The sequence below is a fragment of the Diceros bicornis genome, chromosome 14 (assembly GCF_020826845.1).
Source record: "Diceros bicornis minor isolate mBicDic1 chromosome 14, mDicBic1.mat.cur, whole genome shotgun sequence".
In the NCBI taxonomy this organism is placed as follows: domain Eukaryota; kingdom Metazoa; phylum Chordata; class Mammalia; order Perissodactyla; family Rhinocerotidae; genus Diceros; species Diceros bicornis.
Window position 1 is genome coordinate 849309 of NC_080753.1, and position 26250 is coordinate 875558.

General features: G+C 43.6%; 1 protein-coding gene across 1 annotated transcript in view; it reads right to left on the reverse strand.

The window, feature by feature from the left end:
• RIMS1 (regulating synaptic membrane exocytosis 1) overlaps positions 1-26250 on the reverse strand; it is a 445223-nt gene that overhangs the window by 163267 nt on the left and 255706 nt on the right. Inside the window, 2 exon segments of the mRNA XM_058554050.1 lie at positions 19483-20312; positions 22820-23160. Coding sequence (XP_058410033.1) covers positions 19483-20312; positions 22820-23160 — 1171 coding nt within the window.

A 26250-nucleotide genomic window follows, 5' to 3' on the forward strand; every position in this document is an offset into this window, starting at 1 on the left:
GGTCAACTAAAAATATCTGCCTCACACAAATTGACTGACTGAACAGTTTTCACCTCTTAAAAAAACATGTTTTTAGTCTCTATTTGGAATCTTTATTTTTTCTTTTCCCCAAACTTGCAAGTATGCTTTTAACAGGCTGAAGTCAAAACTTGGCCAAATTGTGCTGGGAAAAGAGAAAGGGAATAAACAGTAATTGAATGATTGTTATGTATCGAACATTGTACTAAGTGTTGATTTTATTTAATTCATTTATTTATCACACGCAGATGGCAAAATCACTATTACTTACCCCAGATTAGAGACGAGGCTCAGAAAAGCTAATGAAGCAGCCCAGGGCCACATGGTCACAAGCAGAGGAGCTGGGGTCTGGACTCAACTTGCTCTGCCTTGAAAGCCCACACGTGAGCTCTGCACTGCACCACGGGAGGGACGAGCAACTCTGATTACTTTGGTAGGTTCTCTCAAAGTCGTGCCGATTTTGTTAAAGTGTGTAACTTGGTGTGGAAAACTAGGGCGATGCAGAAGGGCCTCATCATCCACCTCCACTTCCCGTATGTGGAACCAGGGAGGCTCCTCCAGACCAGTTTACCAGCCGACGTCTTAGCCTGCTGAAGTTACGTTCCTTTCTCTGTGGCACCTTCATGCGGAAGACCTACACAGATCACGGTCTGGAGGCAGATCGTGGGTCCAGAAAGGACCCTGCATAGAACTGACGGAGAGAACGTTGAAGCTTCAACAAACAACTTACTCGTGGCCCCTCATTGACACTGGCACCACGTAATTTTATCTGATTGAAATTGAAGAGTCTATGGACTTCATGGGCCTGTACAGGCTAAGCCAACTGAACTAAAACACCTCAGTACACCGCCTGTGGTCCTCGTGGTGCTGGGGTTTTGAGATATTTCTTTGACATATGTCTCTGCTCCTCTTTCTTTTTTCTCATTTATCACCTCGAATGGGCTTATTTCGAATTATGAAATCGTTTTGAATGTTAGTAATCTAGTAGCTATTCTGCATTCCATCTCATGAACTGATTGGAATAATTATCTTGAGTTCCTAAAATGCCTCCATATGAGGAAATTTATCACATGATAACAAATTGTATTTCTAACAAAAGATACTTAATGAACCAAGCGAGGTCTCTGAAATGGTACACCCAGCTTTCAAAGTTAGAGAACCACGCAAAGACTCAACGCTAGACGGGGCTAACGCTGACCTTATTGTAAAATCCCCTTTCAGGCGCTCACTGCTGGGGGCCGCATGCTCGAGATCCCAGCACAGGAGCGACTGTCCGTCAGCGAGGCCACTGTCCACACAGAAGGAAGAAAAGACTCTTCTATTTTCATCTGTCCGTTCAGAAATTTACATTAACAATATTACTTATTTAAACCATTTCTACCACTCTGTGCATTCTGAGCCACATGCATCCCTCCCTGGGTTGCATGTCTCCCAGCACCCCCGCAGCTGTGGATCCACAGCCACTTCCAAGACCAGCAGACCGGCTCCCCCGGGAGAGGACAAAGAAACCCAACACCAGCTGCAATTCTGAGCTTGCTCCTTGTAAGCCACTTGACCTTGAGGCTCTGTGCTCCAGGTCAAGGCCTGTGTTTGTGGAAACGCCTCAGCTCTTCTACAAGCATCCAGGATCCATTAGTTTGAAAAAGAGACACAGTCTTCTACTTGGGGACTGATTTTCCACTAATGATGACTCCCATCTGCCATATTTCTCATTCTTTGTATGAACACAAGGTAGCAAGGCATGGAATACACTGACTGTGAACAAACCTCCTGCACTGAGCAACTTGCCACTGCTTCTCCTTGTTTTCAGAGAACACGGACGTTCTAATCTTTAAATCTTTCTTGACTTGGCTACTGCACAAGAAAATAAATCGTAAATTTGATTAATCATCTTACACTCTTTAGACTATATTGTAAATCTAATCTTCTCTTTTCAGATAAAAAGACTGAAGATAAAGTTGGTAGCTGGAAACTTGGCTCTGCTGAGAAAATGGAACAAAATCACACCTGACACACACAGAGACAGAGGGAGTGCCAAAGACACAATTGTGTCCACTGGAAAACACAATGAAGTGGGATTCCCATGCCCCAAACTCCCTGTCCGTTCTTACCAGCACCTGCTCGTCGGGCCTCAAGTGCTCCTTCTTCAGAATCAACAGCCCTCACTTCTTCCCACCCTTCTGGAGAGACAGGCATCCCGGGTGCACACATGACAGCGACCTTGTAAAGAAATCCAGCCCAGGACTTTCAGCCTCGTTTTTAAACAAACTCAAGATCTTATCTAGGAAGAGCGCCCAGTGCCTCGTCCACCACTCGGCTTATCTCACTGAACAACCACAGCCACGACCATGGGTGAGGAGCAGCAGACAGAGGAAATGGAAGGAAAACGTTGGTGTGAGCAGAAGAAAGGCTCTCTGCATGACTGACTCAGGTCACGGCAGGCCCCGTGCAGCTATGCAAAGGACCGACACCACACACCAGCCTCGGTGGGCCTGGAGTGTGGAGATGGGCAGCACTCACTGAGCAGAAGCATATTGGCATCTCTGCTGGGTTTTAACCAGATCCACAGGACTCAGGAAATAAGCTCTCTGCCAGATGACACTGTGCTCCCAGCCATCCCTTCTGTTGACTTACCCCAAATTCTCTAACTAGTGTCCTTTCTCCCGCTGTGAGCTTATCTGTGGAGAGGGCTAAATAAAGGATTTTTATGACAGCAAAATGGCCATTAGCCCACAGGATGATTTCTTAAAATGTAACTCTTCTGCTTTTGTTTGGTACTATTAAAACCAATTAAATGAGAGCATTTCTTATTATTATGTCTCTGATTTGTGAAGAAAGAAATGTTTTGTTTCTTCCTGAAGAAATATTTGAATTAATCTATATTTGTACATATTATATATTCTTCACATTGTATTTTTCTCCTATTACATAAACTTTTAAAGGTAGAGTCCCTCTACCTTTAAAGCACTAAGTAAGAGAAAAAAGCCAGATCAGGTCTCTGCCTTGAAGGTTGAAATGCTACTATTATTCCCATACTACAGATGAGGAAACTGAGGCTCAGATATGATAAGTGACACAGTCAGTGGCAGGCTAAGATTTGAATTCAAACAATAACAATAACAATCAAAGTTAATCTTGCTTTAGATCACCACATCCTTAAGTCTGGGAGCTAACTTCTACCTAGTACCTAGTATAAGGCTATGCTCTTGGTGGTTCACGACTGAGGCAAACGAATCTACACCAAGCAAAACGCACAGGATGCTATAGGCTGTGGTCCCTCGTGAGACTCGCGCATAGCTCTGCAATGCCTCAACCTCAGGACACCAGTTAATGGAGGTGTTAACGGATGGTTCAGAGTGAAAGGGGCCAGATCGAATGTGTTCAGCACACACCGCATGTTGTACTATTTTCTGGAGCAATCAGAGTCCACATTACCAATAAACGTGGTAAGAAACCCTGCACTAAGGAAATTTTTGGTGAAAGTTAGCTTTGGCCAAGCTTATTTTAGCACAAACACTTCTTTTTGGCAACATGCTTACTAAACCTATTATTGCTCTGCAGAAATACTAGTTGCAGAAATGCTGCATTATTAATACTGTTTACTTTGATTTGTGAAGATAACCTAAGGAAAACAAAAGGGAGGCAAGTATTGGATGCCATGTTATGGATCAGAGTTAACGTTCAAGACTATGTTGGCCCTTTGGGTGGTTTCTGTGAGAAGAGGCACTGTTCCATGTCCTGCTCTGTCACGGGGACATCTGTGATTCTGCTGTCACAAGGTACCCGCTCAGACGTCCTCTTCCTGACCCTATGGACATGCTTCTACGTCAAGGTCCTCCATTTACTCAATCCTATGCAATTACACCAGAGAAACTGTGCTAAAGGATTCTAAGCTACAACAGAACAAACATAGAACAAAACACGAAGCCCAAACAACGTATTCAGGGGAAATCCTGATGGTACATGTCCAGAAACGGAATAAATCAACATTCAAAATACAGCCAGAAGACTGTGGAACAACAGCAGCACTAAAAAGGCAAGACTAGTTCCAAAGAAAAGAGAGTGAATGAAGTATTAGGATTTGGGAAATTAATATATTTAATTCAATTTTTCCCAGGATTGAGAGCTTCTCTCATACCTGCAAAGCCCTGAGTCATAGGCTGCCGCCTCTCCTGGATGTGGATTTATAGGTGTCCCACGAGTGTTGGATGCTAGAAGGAACACTGGCTATAACATGTCCAGCCTGAGAATATTTAAAAGGTAAAAAAGACTCAAGGAATTTGATGCTATCAAGGAGCTCTGGATCCCAAATAACTCTGAAATTCTGAAATCCAGGCATGGGAATTGCTGTTTTCAAGGTGTTTTGAAGGGCTAACGAAACCATTTACAGTATCAATGAATGTAAGCGCCATGAATGTTGCTATTCTGTGTCTCATCGTGTGTCAGAGGACCAGTATGTCTAGAGGGGACAAGTGATCACAACTTGCCCTTGACCTGTGCTGTCCTGTGAGCGGGGGAGTCCTGGTCTCGCAGATCTAGTCCAACCAGTGGAGAAACTGAGGCAATCCTGGGCATGGAAAAAGGGATCAGAATAGCAAATAGGCCAAAATGTCAGCCAGTGGCAGGACATGGGTACGGCAGGGTAGGGTACACTTCAGAGAGGACCTTTTTAAGGAGACTGGGGGAGAAGATGACTGGCTGTGAAAGGGAGAATCAAGAGAGAAAGAAAGAGGAGGTCTGTACTACGGATGGTGATCACTCTGTAAACCTAACTCTCCCGCTCTGGGCATTTCTCCAATTTACACCCCTGACTGTCCCTACACATGTCCTATAGGAGACCTAGCACAGGAGGGCAATTTGAAATCGAGTGCTTTCTATGGTGTGGAAATATTTAAAGGATAAGCAGAAATCGACCGTTTCAGCCTAAAGCCTGTGGCAAATGCTTTAGCCATCACTGCACTTCTCCGTACAAGACAGAAAACACATCAAAAGAAAAAGAAGTCCATCTGATAAAGACAAAATATGGCTCTCTGGGTGGCATTTCTTAGCCCTCGTCTGCTCTCTGTAACCTACGTCATTGATCACAGCAGGTGGGAAGGTTTGAGCTTGAAGCTGGATGGTAAAGGTATGGGAGCATGAGGCACCACTACCAAGGACCAGATTTAATGTTACTTTCTTGGTTTGGGATTAAATCACAAAGTAAGGAATATAAATTCAGTCAACAAACTCCACCTAAAGGCCAGAACGAGATTTCAATTTCTTGCAAGAGATGTATCGTTTTTTCACCCAGGGTTCAGGTAGAAACAAGCTTCCCTATCTGACTGCGTGAAGTTTAGTGCTAATCCTCCTTCATTGGGGGAGCGCTCCGAGGGTCACGGCCGTCAGCGTAGACATCAGCTCCCATCATCCACCTGCAGCACCGCCTCCTGTGGGTCTGCGCTGTTTGCAAGCCCCAGCCAGCACTCTCGCCTCAACCAGAGGGGCTGCTCCAGGTCCCCCCACACATCTGAGGATCGGTTTTCTCATTTCATTTCTGGCTCTTGGAGATCTCTCTTTTACACAAACTCAGCTGTGCCTTTTAAAATAGATGTTATCTTTATCCACCATTTACAGGTTTTCTGCAGTGGAAGTGGGTTTTGTTTGTTTTTAATTTCTTCAGCTTAGGCAGCCATGCAACCGTAAACTGCAAGTAGTTTCAAATGGAGTGTTGGTTAACTTTTTCCCTTTGATATCGTGGCAGTTTAAAATCTGATTTGTAAATTCAAAAGCCAGTAAAGGGATGTATTTATTTGTCTTCATAGGACTACAGTTCAATATATAACAAATTTTTTATGGCTACACAGTATTTCAATAACTGGTGCTTTTTAGCCAGAAAATTGAGCTGGCTTCCAAATTTTAAACACTGCTATAATAAGAAATATTTACCCATACCCATCATAAAGTTTTTATTCTGCAAAGATCCTCTTCGAGATGCAATCGTGTTCTATAAACTAAATACAAATAGGTCAGTTAGAAGTAAGGATTCTAGCTATTAAATAAATTTGACAGTTTACTCATTAATTGTGCTACAATTTCTTACATTCTTACATGTTCATTTTTTTCTTTTCTTTTTTTTTTTTTTTTTGAGGAAGATTGTCCCTGAGCTAACATCCGTGACCATCTTCCTCTACTTTATATGTGGGATGCCGCCACAGCCCAGCTTAACAAGCCGTGCATTGGTCTGCGCCCAGGATCCAAACCTGCGAACCCCAGGCCACTGAAGCCCGAGTGCTCAAACTCAACTGCTACACCACTGGGCCAGCCCCGGGCTACAATATCTTACATGGTTTCAATTCCAAACATTGGGCGGAGTTTGAGCAATTCCCCTCACTGTCCCAACTCCACTGCTCACTGGAAAGTAACAAGGTCGTCCAGGATGACACTCAACTTACCTCAGAATTTCCCAAAGGCTCTTCATCTTGACCTAACTCACGGTTTCCCAAAGAAACTGTTCTCTCTGCAGCCCCCTAAACCTAATTCAGAGACTTTTGGGATTATACTAATCAAATTTTCAGCTCTTTCCTTTCTGATCACTCAGCTATCAGTCAGTTCTCTCTTTTTCACTACTATTGTTGATGTTATTGATGATGTTTTATTTTTTTCTTAACTCTAGTGGCAATTCTTTACTTTAATCCACGCTATAAGTTCTTCTGTAGATAATTGACTTTTTTCTCTTTCATTAAAATATATACTAAGTTAATGTCTAATGGTAGTAATATTGTGGTTTCCTTTGTATAATTCAAAGAGTTAATGTCCAAATTACTAAAAATAATTAAAAAAACAGAATTCCAGGAACAGAAAAGTAAGCTGTAATCACACAAGAAACAAAGTAATAATTTCTTGTCACCCAATGAAGGTACCTATTGACAGAAATGCATGACCATCAAATCAGCAGACTAAAGGGATGCACTGAGTATTAGAAGACAGGAAAAATTACTCTTTTCAAACTCAATTATCCTCAACTGTACTTTTAGATACACCTTTTCTCCTCACTAAACTATATAATGTATTAGTTTCTTACTTTTGTAATTAGTTCCACAAATTAAAAAAATAGAGAAACATTCAACAGTGTACAACTTTATCCAGCAACTATATCTCTATGAATGTAACTATAAACCATCACTCTATTAAATCTAAAACAGCATATAAACACAGAAACATGGTGTCTCTACTTGAACTTACAATCAATTTCCATCAGGGAAAGACTCAAACACATAAACACGACAAATAAAATTAGATAGTTCAAGAGAATAGAGGAAGAAGTGCGATTTGGCCCTAGTTTTAAATCATGGCCAGAGATGGGAGGCCATTTAAAAGGGTGGAACATCAAACATCAAATAACAGAGATGGAAAAGTACCTGGTACCCGTGAAGGGCAGGAGACATGCTGATCAGGCAGGAAGAGCACAGTGTTGGAGACGGTGAGTCTGCGAGGGTGAGCTGGAGCCACACTGTGAAGCTCCGGATTTCATTCTTGATGAAACCACCCAATGCGTACGAGTTTGACCACTAACCCAACTTGAGTGACCAAGTGTTAGGGCAGTAAAAATAGTCACTTTTGTATAATACTCTAGACTCTGAGAATCGCTTTCCTATTTATTGTCTCAACGTAGGCATAACCTCCAGTTTCTGGTCCAGACATTCGCAAGGTCACGATTCTGCTCCTCGACCCCGCCCTCATTAGTGGGCTCCCAAGCACGACAGAGTCATCCCAGGCAGAATTCACACCTGCTAGGCCATCAGAAAACTGACTCAAAGTACCTGGTTAGAGTTCTAAAATGTACCCGGATACCTACAACTCTTCACTCTGTCCCCAAAACATAAGTTGAGTCATTTCAGGTGCTTTTTCCAGTCAAACGTGTCCCCATAAAAACAAGCAGCTTTTTATGGGGAGCTCATACTAAGATACAAAATAAAAATTCTCACGGAAGAACCAGCACTTCATAATTTATACAGGGGCAGGGCTGAGATTTGGAAAAGCCCTTGAAGACTATCAAGTTCTACAGTTCACAACCTTGACTACACGCTGGAATTACGGGAAGAGATCCTTAAAAACAATAACAACGCTCAGGTTCCAACACAAACAATTAAATCAAGATCTCAGGATTAGGGCGAAAACACTAAGATCTTTTTTAGGAAGCTCCTCCAGTGAACTGAGCTAGTTCCCATAGTTCTCAACTCAGCATCACACACTAAACAGACTGGGGCAAGGCTCCACTTGACTAAATCAGAAGCCCTCTGGTCTGCCCCGACATTTAATTTTTAAAAGCTCCCCAGGGGACTCTAAGTATCTCCAAGGACAAGGATCAGTGACACAGTCCATCCCTCTTATTCTGTTGCCCAAGGAAGCTCAGTCCTTGAAAGAACTGAGATTAAAACTGTTCCCTTGATGATAACCCCTAGGCTTTTTCTTTCATGGGCCCCTAAACTTCCTGTTCACACAACAGTGTGTCTCCAGCATCTCTCATGGTTCACGCCAGTCTCTCTGACCAGAATCTGCATCAATTCTTCCTGCCCAAATACTACCCCAGCTCCAACACGAAACCTTGGCATTCTAGCTTTCCCCCTATTCTGTAACATGTGTTATCTACACATCCTATTTGGTGTCACAGAAATAAAAATACTTATGGAGCACTTGCTGTATATCAGGTACAAGGTACACAAAGCCATACCACCTTATCTCATTTAATCTTCACAACCACTCCATGGGAAGTACAAATACCATGCCCAGTTCCTGAAAAGAGGGAACTGGAGGCTGACAGAGGTTGAGAAACCACCCAGTGTGTTTTGTCTCTGGGTGCCTACAACAATCTGTGTCTTGACGATTCTGGATAGCAATCCTCTTCATAAAGTAACTACTCAGAAACATTCTTGATGATCCAATGTTTTTCAGAGATAGAAAACAATGGAGACAAATGCCAAACACCAGTATTCATCATGTGTGTATACAAACATGTAGAGGCTTCGTCTCTTCCCTCCTAGGAATATTACTGTTATCCACTGAATTGTGTCCCCCTGCAATTCATATGTTGAAGTCCTCACCCCAAGTACCTCAGAATGGAACTGTATTTGGATACAGGATCTTTAAAGAGATAATTAAACTAAAATGAGGTTATTAGGATGGCCCCTAATCCAACATGACTGGTGCCCTTGTAAGAAGAGGAACACACAGAAGAAAGGCAATGTGAAGACACAAGGAGAAGACGGCCATCTACAAGCCAAGGAGAGAGGCCTGGGACAGATGTCTGCCTTGTGGCCTCAGAAGGAACCAGCCCTGCAGATACCTTGACGCTGGAGTCCCAGCCTCCAGAACTGCGAGAAAAAAGGCCACCCAATCTGAGCTCCCTTGTTATGGCAGTCTAACTATTATCTCACCTTGTACACACCAGGCTCAGAAGACTTTATCAGAATTAAGATCAGATCTACCCTTGGGTATGGAACAGGTGCTTTTAAAAAGAAGCAAATGTAGAAGTTCAGCTCAGTAGGTGGAACATGACACTCAAAGAAGGTGGCTCCAGGCAGCAACGCTTAAATCCAGAATGGCAGTAAGAATCAGAGGTGTCCCATAATGTACGGAGAAGAAGGAAATGGAAGGTGATATCCGGGTTTCCAATACGGCAGTGGGCATCAGGGAAGTCAGAATCTAGGCATCTAGCTTCTAATTCCTGCACGAGAATCGGGGAGGGCCAAGCAGAGTTCTCTAGAGGGACTTGGGCAACAGAACTGGACTCAGTCACAAGGATCCAAGGACGTGGATCTAATAACCAAAACAAGGCACAGAGCTGGCGCCTGGTCTCAGGAATAGGCAGACGCCAGATTGCTAGGACTGGGCCTAGATGCAGACAGAACAACAGCAGGCTGACCACCAGCTAGTCCTCAGAGGGTCCAGCTGGAGCTGTGGAAAGGATGCGCCCCACGCCCTCCTGGCTGCAAAGAGACAGTGGCTTCAGGGGCAGGAACCAGGCAGACTCAACACCCACAACGTCTCCCTCCCTGTTCACAGGGTGTGAAAGGGAGACTCTTGTTTGCTTCTCAAGCCTCTCCCAGGTCTAAGATTCTGTTATTCTGCGAAACTGAACCAAAAATAAGGACAACCTCTTCATTCACTAGATAAAATGGGTCAAAAACACTGCAGGATGATTGTACATTTTAAAAGGTACTGAAGAACAACTTATTGAGATAAAATAGGGACACTGAAACCTCCAGCACCAAACCCTGTCTAAATGCACTTTGAAGCATAAATGTTTCCCCTTCATATGATCTTTATACATCTTTTAAAACATTCTATATTAAATTTGAAAGTATATATAAAGTTCATATGATTATTTTTGGACATGTAGCCCAGATTTTAATTTTGTTTCTCCTAATTCAAAAACAGAAATCTCTTTCAGATGTTACTAAGTGCCTAATATTTCTAGCTATGGATTATTTTCGGGGAAATATTATTGGGTATAATCATGTTAGATTTACAGATTTAATTTCTTTTCTTTTCATAGAACTTCTTTTTAGTCATAACTCCTGTTTTAGAATCAAGGATTTTTTTTAGTCCTTTATATATTAGGCAGAAATGGTAACTCTGCAAAAGCCAGCTTCTCACCATGATGACTTCCAAAATTTTCTTAATGTATATTCTTAGAAATTAGGAATTAGCACGTTAGCTCAGACCACACACACACACACACACACACACACACACAGTTATTTGTGTCCTCAATCTCTTCGTAAGATCTAAACTGCACAGATTATTAAAACAGCTAATGCCCATTCCATTCCCACTGTGAGAAGAAACCAATTCTCAGACTCCCTCTAAGCCATTTAAACTGAAGCATCTAACACCTTAAATCATGCCTCTTTCAGTAGCTGAAAGAGAGAATTAAACTTATCTTTCTCTCAGCAAAATAAGACACCATCTCGCTCTCTTTTACGCCAATTCCCATCTGTGTCCTTTGTAACATCAAAGGACACCAGGCCAGATAAACCTGTTGGGCAGCGGTGCTAACAGTCGCCGTGTGCAGCTGCTGGCCCTACAGCAGTCTCTCTCCTCTGCACAGACTAGAGGGCAAGGTGAAGAGGGGCCAGAGAAAGCATCTGGCTGAAGGTTAAGAAGTGGAGGCAGAGATCTACGAAAGGTGTTTGGCAGCCTCTGTGTGACACGGGCCAAGGAGAAGTGCACACGAGGAAAGAGGACAAAAGAATGAGGTGGGCCTTCCTGAGAGAGCCACTCAGGGCAGGGCCACGTGCTAATTGGTGTGTCCCCACAGTCCCGTGAGCGCCTGTCACACAGCAGGGACTCAGTCAGAGATTCTCTATAAAAGGCGAGAGAGAAGCCAACGCTTACAGCTCCATGGGGACCCCCTGCTGTTCTGAGGTTCTGGTGGCTAAAATGACAATTACGAAAGGCCCCAGAAGAATCAAAACCAGTTAGCTGCAACTCAATAAAGGCGACACTAAGTAGCAATATTTTGTGTTTTCCCGTTTTAATGGATATCGAAGTAATGCATGTCCATGATGGAAATTAAAATAAATACGGGCTTGAGATGCAGCTCCAATGAGTCATCTCCCTTCATGTCCCTCGGCCCACACTGTCAATCCCACTTCCCTGCCTTATTTGTAAATGTTTATATTCAGTTCTTCTAACGGAAAGCAATCTAATTTTTAAATAATTTGCCTCTGTATGTTGACTGCTTTATTTGGGATATTATCCACGGGTTTCTAATTTTAAGATGTTATCTATGGTTAAAACCAATTAAAGAAGAGACTTTAGCTTGCTTTATGTCCTTTTACTTTCAAAAACCAATAGCTTTATTTCTTCTTTTACATTTCTATAATTAAATATACTTAATGCTCTATTTCTTGTCCCAAAATTCGAACAGGATCTTTTAACTCTTGAACATTTTACGACTCCAGAACCAAGTAAAAACCAACACTCTGCAGAAGTTAAATGCCCATATCTAGAGATGAAGTGTCAGAGTTCCTGCTCATTCAGAGGAAGACGCACCCAGGTTAGCAGTCAAATGGGCTGTATCAGTTAATAAAGTAACATCACATTTGTGTTTGCTTCACATTTGAACCTTGCTTTTCCCTAATAGTTTTTTTCCTCAATGTTTGATTGTTTCTTTTTATTGTCGAAGAAGGAGACAGCCTTTCTCTACCAGGCCAATAATATCATGTAACTCATGAGTCACTGGATATTTCCTGGAATCCATGACATTCTTCTTGATATTCTTTTGGAGCCCCCGGGACACGATGTCCAGTTCTGATGGACAGACTGCGTTCTGCACGCGTCTCTGCACTAGATTCCTGCATTAGCTCCCCTACGTCTTGTTTCTCGTTTGTCCCATTTTCTTGATTATTATTTGAAAACATCTTTAAATAATTTTTTCAGAAGGAGATTGAGAAGTAGGCTTTCTGAGAACCTGGAGTTGATTGATGTTGAGAGGTGCACAGAACTGCAGCTTCAAATGGTTTTCCTCCGACCTTTGAAGGCACTGATCAACTGTGGTCTAGAATCCACTGCTGATGAGAGGTGTAAAGGTATTTTACTTCTTATTGCTTTGTAAATGACCCGGTTTATTTCTTAACTTCCAAACAATGAGACCTTCTCTTTTCCGTGGCATCGTCAACGGTGCTGAAGGTCCTCTAGTGTTTCCCAGGTGTGACTTCTAGACTCATCCTCTGGGCATCTGCAGGGCTGCACGGGCTTCCTTACGGGTTAGTCTCACGGTTACCTCTTTCTGGAACCAAAGGACTTTACAGCTTTACGTCAGCTTTTATGAAAATGTCTCAGATCAGGGTGCTTTACTTCCTGGTTAGGAGAGTCAACTCGCACCTGCAGGTAGGTCTGTGGTCTGGAGTCCAGCCGTCCAGTCTTGTATTTTGTCTGAATATGGCTGTCCAGGTGCTTCAGTGCTCTGGGCTTTCATACCCAGAGCTCTCCCTTTAAGCTTCGTTAATAACTTTAATTTTGCAAAACATGTTTTCCACAGAATATCTGTGTGTTGGGGTGTGAAGCTGCCCTGGGGTGGGGGTTAGGCATTTCACGATGTAATAACTTGACCAAGACACTTAGCATTTTGCTCTGTTTGTTTTTCAAGCACAGTTCTGTCTCGCATTATCTCTTACTACCAGGGTCAATGTGTCCACTTATTTATCTTGACCTTTTTTAGTTCATTCTGCTGGCATTCTTCATGTCTCACGGCCTTTGTGCTCATTCATCTTTGAGACTGAGTCCTGGGTAGGTTTCTGTGTGTGGCTGGTGAGATTTCCACGTCTGTCTTTTTAGCCAGGCTGCTCTAGTGACACTAACACTGCCTGTGAATGAGTGGTAGCCTTCACTTTAGGGTGAAAAAGGCATGCAGTCAGTGTTAACCTGGGAAGGGTGGGGGCCCCAGGATGGGGGGCACCTACTCCAGGATCTCCCATCTCTCTCCATCTTTGCAAAGGCAGTTCACTGAATGTCTTCTTGATTTTTACCTGGGACTTAAATGCTGGGCTGTTTTTGCTATGTGTAAGGGGGTAAAGAGGAGGAGGGAATGGTGAGAAGAATGAAGAGGAGCGTGTCACAGTTGTTTTGTCAACAAATGTTGCCTGACTCTGCCAATCAGATTCTCCCCTCTGGCTTCCAGCCCCACAGACTCTGTCCTCTGAGCGTCACGTCTCTGCAGGTGCCCACAGCAGATGGTCTTCTCCACCACCACCCTCTCGCCTACTTGGCAAGATCTTACGTCCAAAAACAGGCTCTGTCCTCTTTCCATCTTCTAAAAACATCTCATCTGCTCACAGTTCACATCCTTTTCTCTGCACTTTTATGGAGTCTCATGGGGTAAGAAAAATAAATGCTTAGGCTTGGGCAGCCATTTGAAGAGGCTGTAATTGTTGTTGTAATTGTTTTAAGGTTACAAATTTTTTTCTTCTTCTTCTTTTTTTTTTTTTTTGGTAAGGAAGATTGGCCCTGAGCTAACATCTGTACCCATCTTCCTTTATTTTTTTGTAAATGGGACGCCGCCACAGCATGGCTTGATGAGCGGTGCACAGATCCAGGCCCAGGATCTGAACGTGCGAACACGAAGCGTAGTTCGAGAACTTAACCACTATGCCACCGGGCCGGCTCCTATCATTTCTTTTTTTAATATCTGTAGCCAAATTCTGACCACGGAAACTGATTTTATCCGAGGGTCACCCTGTCGCTCTATAAAGTCCCCAATAAGAACTCTGGACAGCAAATAAAAAATATCATGAGGGCAGGAGCCATGTCTCTCTCTCTCTCTACCTGTGCACAGGTGTGGATTTATGTATTTAATCACTGTACCTCTAGAACCTAGCCCAGTGTGCCTGCAATAAAGCAGGTTCTTGCAGATATTTTGTTTAATATTATGTATATCATGTAATATTTATGTAATGTCACGTATAAATTAATACATGAGTAAAAGAAAGGCAGTCAACTTCTTTACTTGCAAACCTTCATAAGGCTACAGGGAAAAGCACTAGGACAACCGAAAGAATATAAAGTGCGTTCTTTGCTCTCCAGAAACAGAAGTCAACCAGCAGCTTCTGGTCAGAACTAGAAGTTCCGCGTGAGCAGCAGGCACTGCGCTGCTGGAACGAAAGAGGACACTCCCGACACGTCTCGCTCAGTGACTACACAACAGGAAAGGCACTGCACGGGCAAGCTGCGTTTAAATCAGTCAGTATCCGAATGTCGCACGAGTTCCCAGCACTTATTCCTGATTCCCCAGTGACTAAGCTGTCAGGGACACAAACTTGACAGTCCCACGGCCCACGGCCTACACCCTGGTCCTCTGGAACTTCGTCCTAGGGGGAAACTTCAAAGCTGTTATTCAGGGTCCTCAGTCTCACTTTTCAATCACTCATCGTTTGATACCTTTGCAAGTACCATTTCTCACAGGTAATGCAGATACCCTGCGCTCCTAAAAGGACTGCCAACGCCACCTGGCAGACACGCTTACAAACAAACCAGTTAGCCCTCAGGAGGCAGGTTAACCTCAGAAGCCATTCACAGAGTGCTTTCAAAGTGCAAGGGCATAATTAATCTGAGTTGCATTTTCTCACAGAGTCAGCAAGAAGGAAAGGACAATGAAGGAAGGACGTCCCGTTCTCTGGTGCCAGCCTCTTCTTCCAGCTCCTTGTCTCTGAGGACTTACACCTTAAGTCCTCTGTAAGTGTGAATGGCTCACTCCCCTCATAAGGCAGCACTGCTTCTGTTTCTTCTCAGAATCAGTGCCATTTCCTTTCCTCCACCTTGGCACTGTCTTGGTCTCTTTAATTCTTAAATCTCTTTACTCAATTCCTTAGAGGCACAAATCTCCACTAGACCATCTCTGATGGATCATAATACACACCTCATTTAAATCTATGCCATCTTATAAGCAAGATTTAGTTCACTATTTTTCTTCTGTGTAGAGAGATTTATATTACTTAATATTTATAATCTAAGAGACAAGAGATGCCTAATTTTCCCAGCTTGCAGTAGCAACATGAGCATCATTCACCTTGAGAACACGTGGTGGTCGATCAAGCCCACCAGATAGAGCTCCCGTTAATCCCTGTGTGGGCGTGAGGGGATCACACTACACCTAAAAGACTGCACTGAATATAAACTCTGTTGTCTTTCAGATGCCATGTGACCAGGTTATCTTTTTTTGTTAAATGGTTGGACACATACCAAAATTATATCAACATATCTGTAAGAAACGTCCCTCTGAGGCATTTATTAAATTGTATTTATTTGTGTAATTATTCTTTATTTCTCTCAACAGAATGTAATCTCTATGAGGGCATGAAGCATATCTCTCTCTTTTTAACCTCATTTTATCCACTGAAAGCACTAATACATATTTGCTAATAAATATACTAACAACTCAGCATAATAATAAAATAAGAACAATAGTATCAATTAGCAGAACAGTACACAGATATTAAGTAGTTATCTTATGCCCGTGCAATGGTCTGGATGTCTGTGTCGCTCCAGATTCACGGGTTGAAATCTTAACCCCCAAAGGGTATTAGGTATTAGGAGGCGGGGCCTTTGCGAGGTGTTTGGGTCTTGAGGGTGGAGCCTCATAAATGGGGTTAGTGCTCCTATAAAGGAGACCCCACAGAGCTCCCCCAGCCCTCCCACTGCGTGGGGAAATGGCGAGAAGGTGTGGCTATGAACTAGGAAGAGGACCTTCACCAGAACCTGACTGTGCTGACACTGATTTTGGACTTTCCAGCCTCTAGAACTGAGAGAGATAAACTTCTGTTGTTGATAAGCTTCCCAGTCTGTGGTATTTTCTTATAACAGCCCAAACAGACTATGAGAGCCAAGCATTGTGTTAAATGTTAATTTATATGTGTAACTGATAAACTGAACAAGCAAATGCATGGGATACAGTAAAAATGCAATTTTAATTTCTGCCGCCCACACACACATTGCTCTTTAAATCTTATTCTATGGGGATAATCTTCCCCTGACGCCGAAACTCACAACATGGCACCCACTCCTCCTAAGAAATCCCTTCCCCTTCTCACAGCAATGGAGCCCATCAGCCATAAAAACGGTTCTCTCACCTTGTCTTTGTATATTATATGTACGAGTGATTATCTCACACTTGTGATATTAGATACCTATGGTACAAGAGCCACAGGCAAAATCAATGGAGGAAGAATGCTAATTCAGCATCCTTTTTATACGCATCATCTCATTCAAACACTCACAGCCTTATGAAGTAGACGGTCTTATCTCCACTGTGCCCAAAGAAAACGGAGCCTCATGGAGGGTAAGGAACTTGTGCAGGGTGACAGGGTGCCAGAGATCATCATGGCTGGTTCCCAGAGAGCCCTTAGTAGGCAATGGTAGGGTTTGGTAATAAAGGCACTAACAGATATTACAGGTTGATAAAAAGTATGTTCTTTACAGTTAATGTTTCATTTTGTAAACGTTGAGTTGGGATTAGTCACAATATTAGAATAGGACAACTACTTTGATTGGAGTATATTCAAGACAGTTATTGAGAAGGACATTAATTACAAGTTAAGAGAAAACAGGGTGTCTGTGCCAGATAATGGCACATGTGACGCCCCTGTGTTCCCAGATGAAGAGATTCAACCCCAGCTTCAGAAGTGTGTATATCCCAGTGGTCACCAAAGTCCTCAGGATGATACTCCCAAAGAGGAGAGACTGTGCAGAGGCAATACGGTCCTCACCTTCCACCAGCACATCTCTCCGACTACCCAGGCCTCTGGTCATGTTTTCTTTCATAATCTGTTGTTACTGTAAATAATTTTGAGATTCAATTCTGTCTGATTCCATGCCCATTGTGATTTATAACACATATTCAGTAAGAGCTGGTGTAGTACTAGAGTCCTTTCTTTAAGGAATGAGAAAATACACACACGTATGTATCCGTCAAGAGTTATCTGCACACCAACTGAGCACATATGTTTACACGTTTACTTAATACTTACATTATTTTACATTGTTACTTCAGGGGGGAAAATACATGTTTACAAGACAATATAAAGGCACGAAAAGCAGCAAGGGTCCACTCCCGTCTGACTTTTAAAAAAAGTCCGCAGACAAGATGCACAAACACATGCACGCTGACTTGCAAGTCAAATGTAAGTCATCAGAAGGATGACTTTTTATCAATGTAGCATCGATACTTTTCCTATTTCAAACTGAATTAGAAATTACACCATCTGTAATATCTATTAACACTTTTATTACCAAGCCCCACCGTTGCCTACTAAGGGCTCTCCTGGGAACCAGCCATGATCACCTCCAGCACCCTATGACCCTGCGCCAGTTACTTACCCTCCAAAAAAGATGTGTGTGTGTGAGTGTGTGTGTGTGTACAGAGAGAGGGAGAGAGAAAGGGAGAGACAGAGAGACAGAGACAGAGAGACAGAAAGAGCCAGAGGAGGCGGGACACCTGCCTGCAGTTTGGAGATAGAGAAGATGAAGCAAAGTGATTTTTTATAAAATTTATAATATTTAGTATATAATTTAGCAATTATCAACCAAGCCCAAAAGCTGTGAAAATAGTCATCCCCTAATATAAATTAACCAAGAAGCACACCAGGACCCCAATACAACAACAAGGATGAAGACCACCACCACAGAATTGAGGACTGCCGCCAGTATACTCTGAGTAACAGCCGTAAAATGAGGAGAATCTTCAAAACAAACATGATTTTCATCGTAAATTGAAGGATTTTCTAAACCAGAGTCATCTAAAGGAAATTTCTGTGATGACTGCTGTTGAGCACTTGAACTGTGGCTAGGGTGACAGGGGAAGGGAATTTTTAAGTTTATTTCCTTTTAAATAATTTAAATTTAAATAGCTACATGTGGCCATGGTAGTGTACAGTGAAGGATTGGACAGAAAAAAGTCAGCCTATCATGCAATGTTCCAAACAAATGCTTTGGGAATGTAATATGTAAAACGAACTGTGTACTCCAAAGTTACCATCCAAAAAACGGTACTTCACATCTGCATGAAATAATCTTTGTGAAGTAGCTTCTTCACAAATTGTGAGCAAGTTTCATCTGAAACATGAAAAACGCTACCTCTGTGACTGGAGTATCACACCACTGAACTTTAAGAAAAGGTACATTTTCCTTTATCAGGCATAGTTTTGGTTTTCTAGAAAAGAAGCTATTTTCCCCAGATAAATCCACACTAAAATAATAACTTAAAAACACAAGACTGCACGCTGAATTTCCCAGAAAGACAGGAACCAAAATCATTAAGAACTCTTGTAACTCAAATTTGGAGCTCATAATTACTTTTAAAATCCCATGCAAACCAAACAAATCTAAAACCTTCTATTCAAGGTCAGGCTATCTGTGAGCATTCCAAGACACATTTTTCTCCATTTTTTTCTTTTGAGATATAATCCACACACAGCTCTGCATAAGTTTAAGGAATATTGTACAATGATTTGACATACATACGTTGCGAAATGATTACCACCATAAGTTTAGTTATCATCCATCTCCTCATCTACCGAAGTTACCCGCCCCCCCAAAATTTTTTTTTTCCTTGTGATTCCAACTTTTAGGATCTACTCTCTCAGCAACTTTCTAATATACCAAACAGCAATGTTGAATAGTCATCATATTGTACATTATAAGCAGCGCTTATAAACTTGGCACATGCGCCTCGGATCCCCATGCACACGCACCTGGGATCCGGGCACGCGCACCTCGGACCCCGCACACGCACCTCGGACCCCGCACACTCTACTGGGATCCCGCCCGCGCACCTCGGATCCCGCACTCGCTCCTGGGATCCTGCACGCGCTCCTGCGATCCCGCACGCGCACCTCGGATCCCGCACGCGCACCTCGGACCCCGCACGCGCTCCTGGGACCCCGCACGCCCCCTGCAGCGCCGCAGGCGTCCGCGCACCGGCGCCCTCACCTTTCTCGCTGACGCTCTCGCTCTCCAGCTCCACGTCCTCGCAGCTAGTGTACTCCGGCGTCGACACGCCCTCCTCCTCCGAGCTGCTCACCGACATCTGGCGCTTCTTGCCGCCCCTCCTGGACCGGTGCGGCTTGGGCGGGGACGGCCGCACCGACTCGGACTGGTCCGAGCTCAGCGAGTCGTTCCGCAGCATGGTCTCCACCTTCTCGCGCTTGGCCTTGCGCATGAGGACGGCCGAGCCGGGGTCCAGGCGGCCCTGCTTCCTGAGCGGCTCCGGGGCCTCGGCGGGGGCCGGCCCATGGCGCGGCGCGGGCGGGCTGTGCGCGGGCAGCGGCGCGGCCTCCGCAGTCCGCTCGGCCGGGAAGGCGCGCGGCGAGGCGGGCGGCGAGGCCCTGGCGGCGGGCGCGCGGGGGCCGGCCGGGCTCTCGGGCAGCGCGGCGCCCGCCTCGGTGCGCGGCAGGGCCACGTCGCTGTGCCGCCGCTCGTGCCGCGCGCGGGACACGCGCGCGTGCATGCGCATCTGCTGCTCCTCGGGCGGCGGCTTCACCGGGTACCGCGCCAGGTTCGGGTCGCTGCGGTACCGGGTCTGGTACTCCTCCTCCTTGCTGGGCTTCGCGTCGTCCGCCGCCCTGCCGTGCTCGCGCTTCTCCGGCCCGTCGGGGTAGTCCTGGGACCGCCCCTTCTCCAGCCGGCGGCTTTCCCGCCTTTCCCTCCGCTCGCGCTCCTCCGCCGGGCCCTCCCCGGGCGCCGGGGCTCGGGGCGCGCGTTTCCGCTCGATCTTCGCGGCTCCTCTGCCGTTCTGCTCCTGGAGCCCCGGGGTCTTCTTCCTGTGGTGGGCATACAGCAGTCAGGAGCGGGCAGCGCACAGAGCTTAGTGCAGACCAGGCCTAAGAAACATTGTTTCTCCGAATTCCAGATTTCAGTCCTTCCAAACAGTTTCTTACAACTCGATGTCTCGTTAAAAAGCGAGATGATAAAGGGCCATATTAAGCCTGTACATCTGACCGGCTTTCTAAATAAAGATCCTCTGCATTACAATATATTCGAGGACTTTAGAACTTGTTTTCAGCTTTAAAATTCTCTATAAATTAAGTAGACCAATTAAATTAATTCAATAAACGAACGAGTTTTATGCTAACCTCTGCTTGTGAATCAAAGAGTTAAAAATGTTTCAGATGAAACTAATATAGGTAATAATAATATAGGGAAAAGATATACACATATCAATTCAAAACTAAGTGTATGCTTGATATATATCTGGACAATACGTACGGACAACCGTTTATTATAACTGAAACTTTTAAAGAAATGTGAATACAAATATGTCCATTTCAGAAATCAAATCTAATAGCACTTCCTCAATAGAGGAACAAAAGTGATTTAACGAGATCGTGTGCTCCCAAACACTCTTTCTGGAGTTGGTTAGGAAAGAGTGGTTGAACCTTAGCCTTCCTTTTACCTTCCTTGGGCAAAAATAATAGAAATATTGAAAATTTTGAAATTACTCATTTTCCCTCCCCCTCCTTCATTTTAGAACACAGTCCAAAAGGAAAAGGCAGTTTTGCGTTCTCCTTTTCACTGCATCCTGTTGAAGACACTGGCAAAGATGAAAGTAAAGGAAACGAGTTTGGCATCTTTGAATCCTGTAGATGGATTGCTCAATTGCCCGTTGGCCCTTCTGCCCCTAGGCGTGCACCTGCTTCTGGAAAGTTCCAGCAACTATACCAGCTACAAAGTCACAAGGAGTAGGTGCCTTGGCTAAGCGATCTGACACTGCGTGATCTACTGTGCAGTTAAAATGGAGACAACCTAAGGCTCTTTTTGGAATCCTGGGGTCCATAGAGAGGGCTTTCCAGAGGGAACATCTGGAAGTCCAAAAGCAGACATCGTGGACAAAAATCGAGAAAAACACAAGATGAAGAAAAGTAGGGCAATTTCTATTGTGGGTTCTACCACTGAGTCTACTAACTCTTCTTGAATGCTGCTAAAGAACGCATACCTCGCAGAGTTCGTGTGAGGGTTAAGGTAGACCTCCTCTGTGAAAATGCTCCATGATAGGATGGCGAGTTATGCAAATGGAAGGGCTTTCCTGGGCCCCTGCCTCTTTGCCTCACCCATCCTGCCTTTCTTTCCCCTCTACCTTTAATTGTTCCTTTTCCACCAGTTCCTGATGAGAGCACGAAATATGATCAAGTCTTCAGTAATTTAAAACAGACGGCTCCATTCTTTCAGCCTTGCTTCTTGCCCTGAAGTTGCCACCCCCTCTTTTCCTTCTCCTACGCCAGCCCAAAAGGTCCTCCTTGTTTTCCTAAGTGTCCCATTTAGTCCCTACCACGCCCTCGTAAGGTGGGGTGTCACTGCCTGGTGAGGCGGAGCCAGCACTGGAACCCAGACCTGTTTAACCTTGATCCTACAGTGCAGGCTTTGTTTGAAGGGGAGCAAAAGCCTTCCTGGAGCCTGCTCTCCCACTGGCGGGATGGATCAGGGTTACACACACAACAGCAGCCAAGCCTCGTCTTCACAACAGTCGTGGGCCCAAAACTACCAGCCTCGTGAAGAAAGGCTATGTCCTCCTTGTTAACACTGTCTCCCAGTGTTAGCATCCTGTCTGCTCATAAATACATTGAATGAATGAATGAATGGGCCAATTGAAGTAAGTTATCTGATCATGTTATCCCATGTTTAAAGTCCTCTTGGCTTTCCATTATTCCTCCGGTAAAATCTATAAAATTTAACCTGGGCCCTGATACCTCACCAGCCACCTCTCCCCTCTCTCCCCCTCTGCTGCTCCCTCTCTGGCCAGTGGGCATCCTCTAGACTCTGGCACCTGCCTTGTTCCTTCAGGCCACGTGCCGGTACATACCTGGAGCATCCATCCCACTCCTCACCTGGATAATTCCTGGTCGCTCTTCAGAGCTCAGCATAAAAGAAACGTCCTCAAAGAAGGCTTTGCTGATGTTCCTACACACCCTCCACTGGGTCAGCTTCCCCCATCATATTCTCTCAGAGCACACTTTCAACTAGAGGACTAACTCTATAAGTGAATCAACGATCTAAGAGCTTTTCTGAATTCAAGGTTGGATGTTAGTGGCTCAGTTGGGGGAGTCGTTTACACCTGTGCATGATATGAAAGAAAAGCTTCTCCACAGGTCTCTAAGGAATGGTGCATTCTAGAGAAGGGCAGAGCACCCCAGGCCTGGTGCTGCCCTCCATGTGAGGCCTGAGAAGCCCTTCTTCCACACATTCCTCTTAACAGCATTAAATTCTTGGAAATGGGTTTGCTCTCAATACAAGGTTGCCTGTTGCTGACTGCATACAGGCTAATGACGGTTACCTCTCTCTGGGAGGCTCACTTCTGGACCTGGAGGCAGCCTGCTTCTGCTCGGGCCCCGCAGCTGGCTGCGAGGGCTCAGCCCCCTTGCTCCTGTCTGGTTGTGCGCCTGGCGGAGCCGCGTCCTGGGAGGGGGCAGCTGCTGTGCTCAAGGGGGTCTGCGACCGTGAACGCTCTTGGAGTCGGGCTTTCTTCTCTCTCGGGACCTCGGAACCAGCACCTGTGGCCGTGTCACTTAGGGTTCCATTCTGACTTGGCTGCTGAGGGCCACTTCCGAAGAACCATGCCCCAGATTTGGTTAAGATCTCCTGTTGCTTTCGACATAAATTGCATACCCACATAACCTATTTGAAGAAGAGAAAATAATATAAATTTTTCATGCCATTTGGAAATAATTTATTTTCATAACATTAAAATATCTTTTAAGAACAAAAGAATGGTTGTTATCTTCATATTTATCCTTGCAAATTTCTTGTGAAACGATCCTTGCACAAGTCACAGTCAAGGGTACAAAGCTGGACTGGGGCCTGTTGGAGACCATGGTGCCTCCGGGGAACCACAGCAGAGCTCTTCCGTGGCCTTCTCCTCCTGATTCTGAGGGTCCTGTCACTGTGCACCCATCACACTTTGTGTGACCGACTCTAAAGTTTCATTTAAAGTATCTGTTAGTAAAAACGTTCTAAGCGGGATAGTTGATCCATTAGAAAAATGTTGTAAGGAGCTATAGAATTAGTATTTATGTACATAAACCCCAGGGTGTCAAAGGATTTAGAAGATATCTGTTTTCTCAAAAATCTACCATTAGTAAAGCCAATATTAAAAGATATTCGCATGGAACAAACAGTAAAAGGTTCGCACAAAAGAAAAGGTCAAGCTGTATATTTTCTCTAGTTTATTAGTAATAAACTAACCTCAAGTTTATTTCATGCTATAAAATATAATTTCCATGCACACATTTACTAAAGCAGTAAATCTGGGGCCGGGTTTATTCATATGTGCCTCCTCCAACATAGTCTTGTCTAGAGAGCTTTTCCCAGTCATTTAGAAACATATCCACTGATAACTTATAAGATGCATCACCACGTAAAATAAATCTATATATCTGCTCTCCTCTTGGTGACGTTTAAAATGAATGTAATAATGAGGACGATGATGATAATAGAAATAACGAATAATGGTAACAGCGCCCCCTGGCGGACACAGAGCTCAGGGAGGCCCGCAGCCCAGGCGCCTCTCTTCAGACATCCCCAGCACCTCTGCTCCTTGTGACGCGGTCTCCCCGCACTGCCTCAGTCGCTCTCCTTTGAATGCCTTCCACTTTCCTTCTCCTTCGGGAACAGCACCCCTGGCAGAGGGCGATCACCAAACTCTAGGCCCCCATTTTCACAAATACCGACTCGGTCAACAATTCCTCAAAAACATTCCATAAGGATGCATAAATCCTAGATGTGTTAAATGAAAAATAATGTAAGATGGTAAAGGAAGCAGCTTTGCTAATCTGCAAAAAGAAGAAAATGTGCTACTGAAAACATTCAGATGACAGGAGGAAAGCCATAACTGAAGCCATAAAATAAGATAAAGTAAAACCTGAGTGAAAATGAGCAAAAGAGGAAGAAGAATAATAGATTTTTTAAAAGGAAGATATTGCAGATGACCTGTTAAGAACTGCTCCTTTCCAAGCAATAAAACTCAAATAATAACATGAGGAAAGCTACGACTTAACAGAGATATTTGCTGTGAAAAGGCTAACGCTGATGAAGCTTGACCCATCCCTGCACATTCCTCAGGTCATAAAATGAAGAGGACTGGCTTCCCCAGAACAGGGCATAGCATTTACACAGTGCATTGTATTCACTATCACAGAATTCCCGCTAAACGAGATGAACAGTGCACTGCATAAGCCTGTATCACAACAAAGGGTTTATGGAATGTAACTTCAGTTTAAAATGCTTGCCATATACGGCTGTATTTTGCACGATGTATCCCCATCTCTTTGAGTCCTGGTCGACTGAACATGGACACAAAGATAACATTGTAAGAGCAGTACCCTGGGCCCAGGACTATTGCGATGACGGTGACACTGAGTCTGCTCTGCCCAGACCCGGGTGGGCAGGCGACGAGCCTCCTCTCTGGCTGACAAGACAGTGACGAGAAGGCTTGAAATCACATGGTTGCAGGAGACTGGTATGAAGTGTTGTCTATTTTACATTAAGTAGATATTAAATGTGTATTTATTACTCTAATGATAAGCAAAATATTACTCATCATCAAAAGCAGGTCCTTTTCTACAAAAATATTAAAGCATATTTAGGGTAAATATGCATTTCCTTGAAAACCATACAGAAAAACACAGTAAAATTTGCAATCTTTACAAAAGTTCCAAAATGGAGTTAAGCTGAATAAAGAGGCAGGAAAGAGACTCTCCACTTCACTGTACGTCTGAATGTTTTCTGGAAAATCATCACGATCTTATTTTGATTGCTTCACATTTTTAAGTGTTATAAAATGGGCCAATGAAAAATAATGGCCAGATTTGGGCAAGTACCAACTTTTGAATATATGCAGAATTGCTACTAAATCAATAAAAGCAAACAAAATATAGCAAAACAATAAAAGCAACAAAATATTAATTACAGTGAAATTGTAAAATTCATTTAATTTCATTTTGAATTTGTTCAAAAGGCTGCAGTCTGTGGGCAAACAGAAGCAGCTACTGTAATGCATGTTGTGAAAATATCATTTGTTCATTTAAGTCTGAGATGTTTCATTAATTTTGTCTATTTCTAACACTTAGGAAAAATATTGTTTAATTCCAAATCTTTCCTATGTCTTATTTGTGCACCACAACAGTTTTAGATTTTTATTTCAAAATTAATTATGACTGTGGTCAATCTATCCTCCAATTTGAAAGCAAAATTAACTAGAAAAAAGTAAAAATATTTTTATTAAAATACTATCTAATAATCTCTATTATTAGTTATATAAATTACTCTGGCCACAAAGCTTACAAATAAAAAAGAAATTGCTTATATGAGCTGTAAGAAAAATATGTGAGCTTATGATAGGATATTTATTGCCACGTTTCGAAACAGTTCATATCAAACATCGAAACACATAAAAATGAGCCAAACAGTAGTCACCAAGAAGCAACATGGTTATGGATGTTTAAAGATTCTCTTTTTGAACTTAGTATTAAGTATCATGCTTGCCTGGAACTATAGATAATCCAAAAGTGGGATGCAGAGCCTTTCTTAACTGATTTTCTTAAAAAGATGGTAAGACATAACTAGTTCTACAAAAAAAAATAATGCTATTTATTTAAAACACACATACACATACACCTTTTAGAGACTGTACCATGCAGGATTATGCCCTGATTAAATACCCTGGTATGTGTTCCAAACTAAACTAAACTAAAGCTGGTCTGTGTAAAA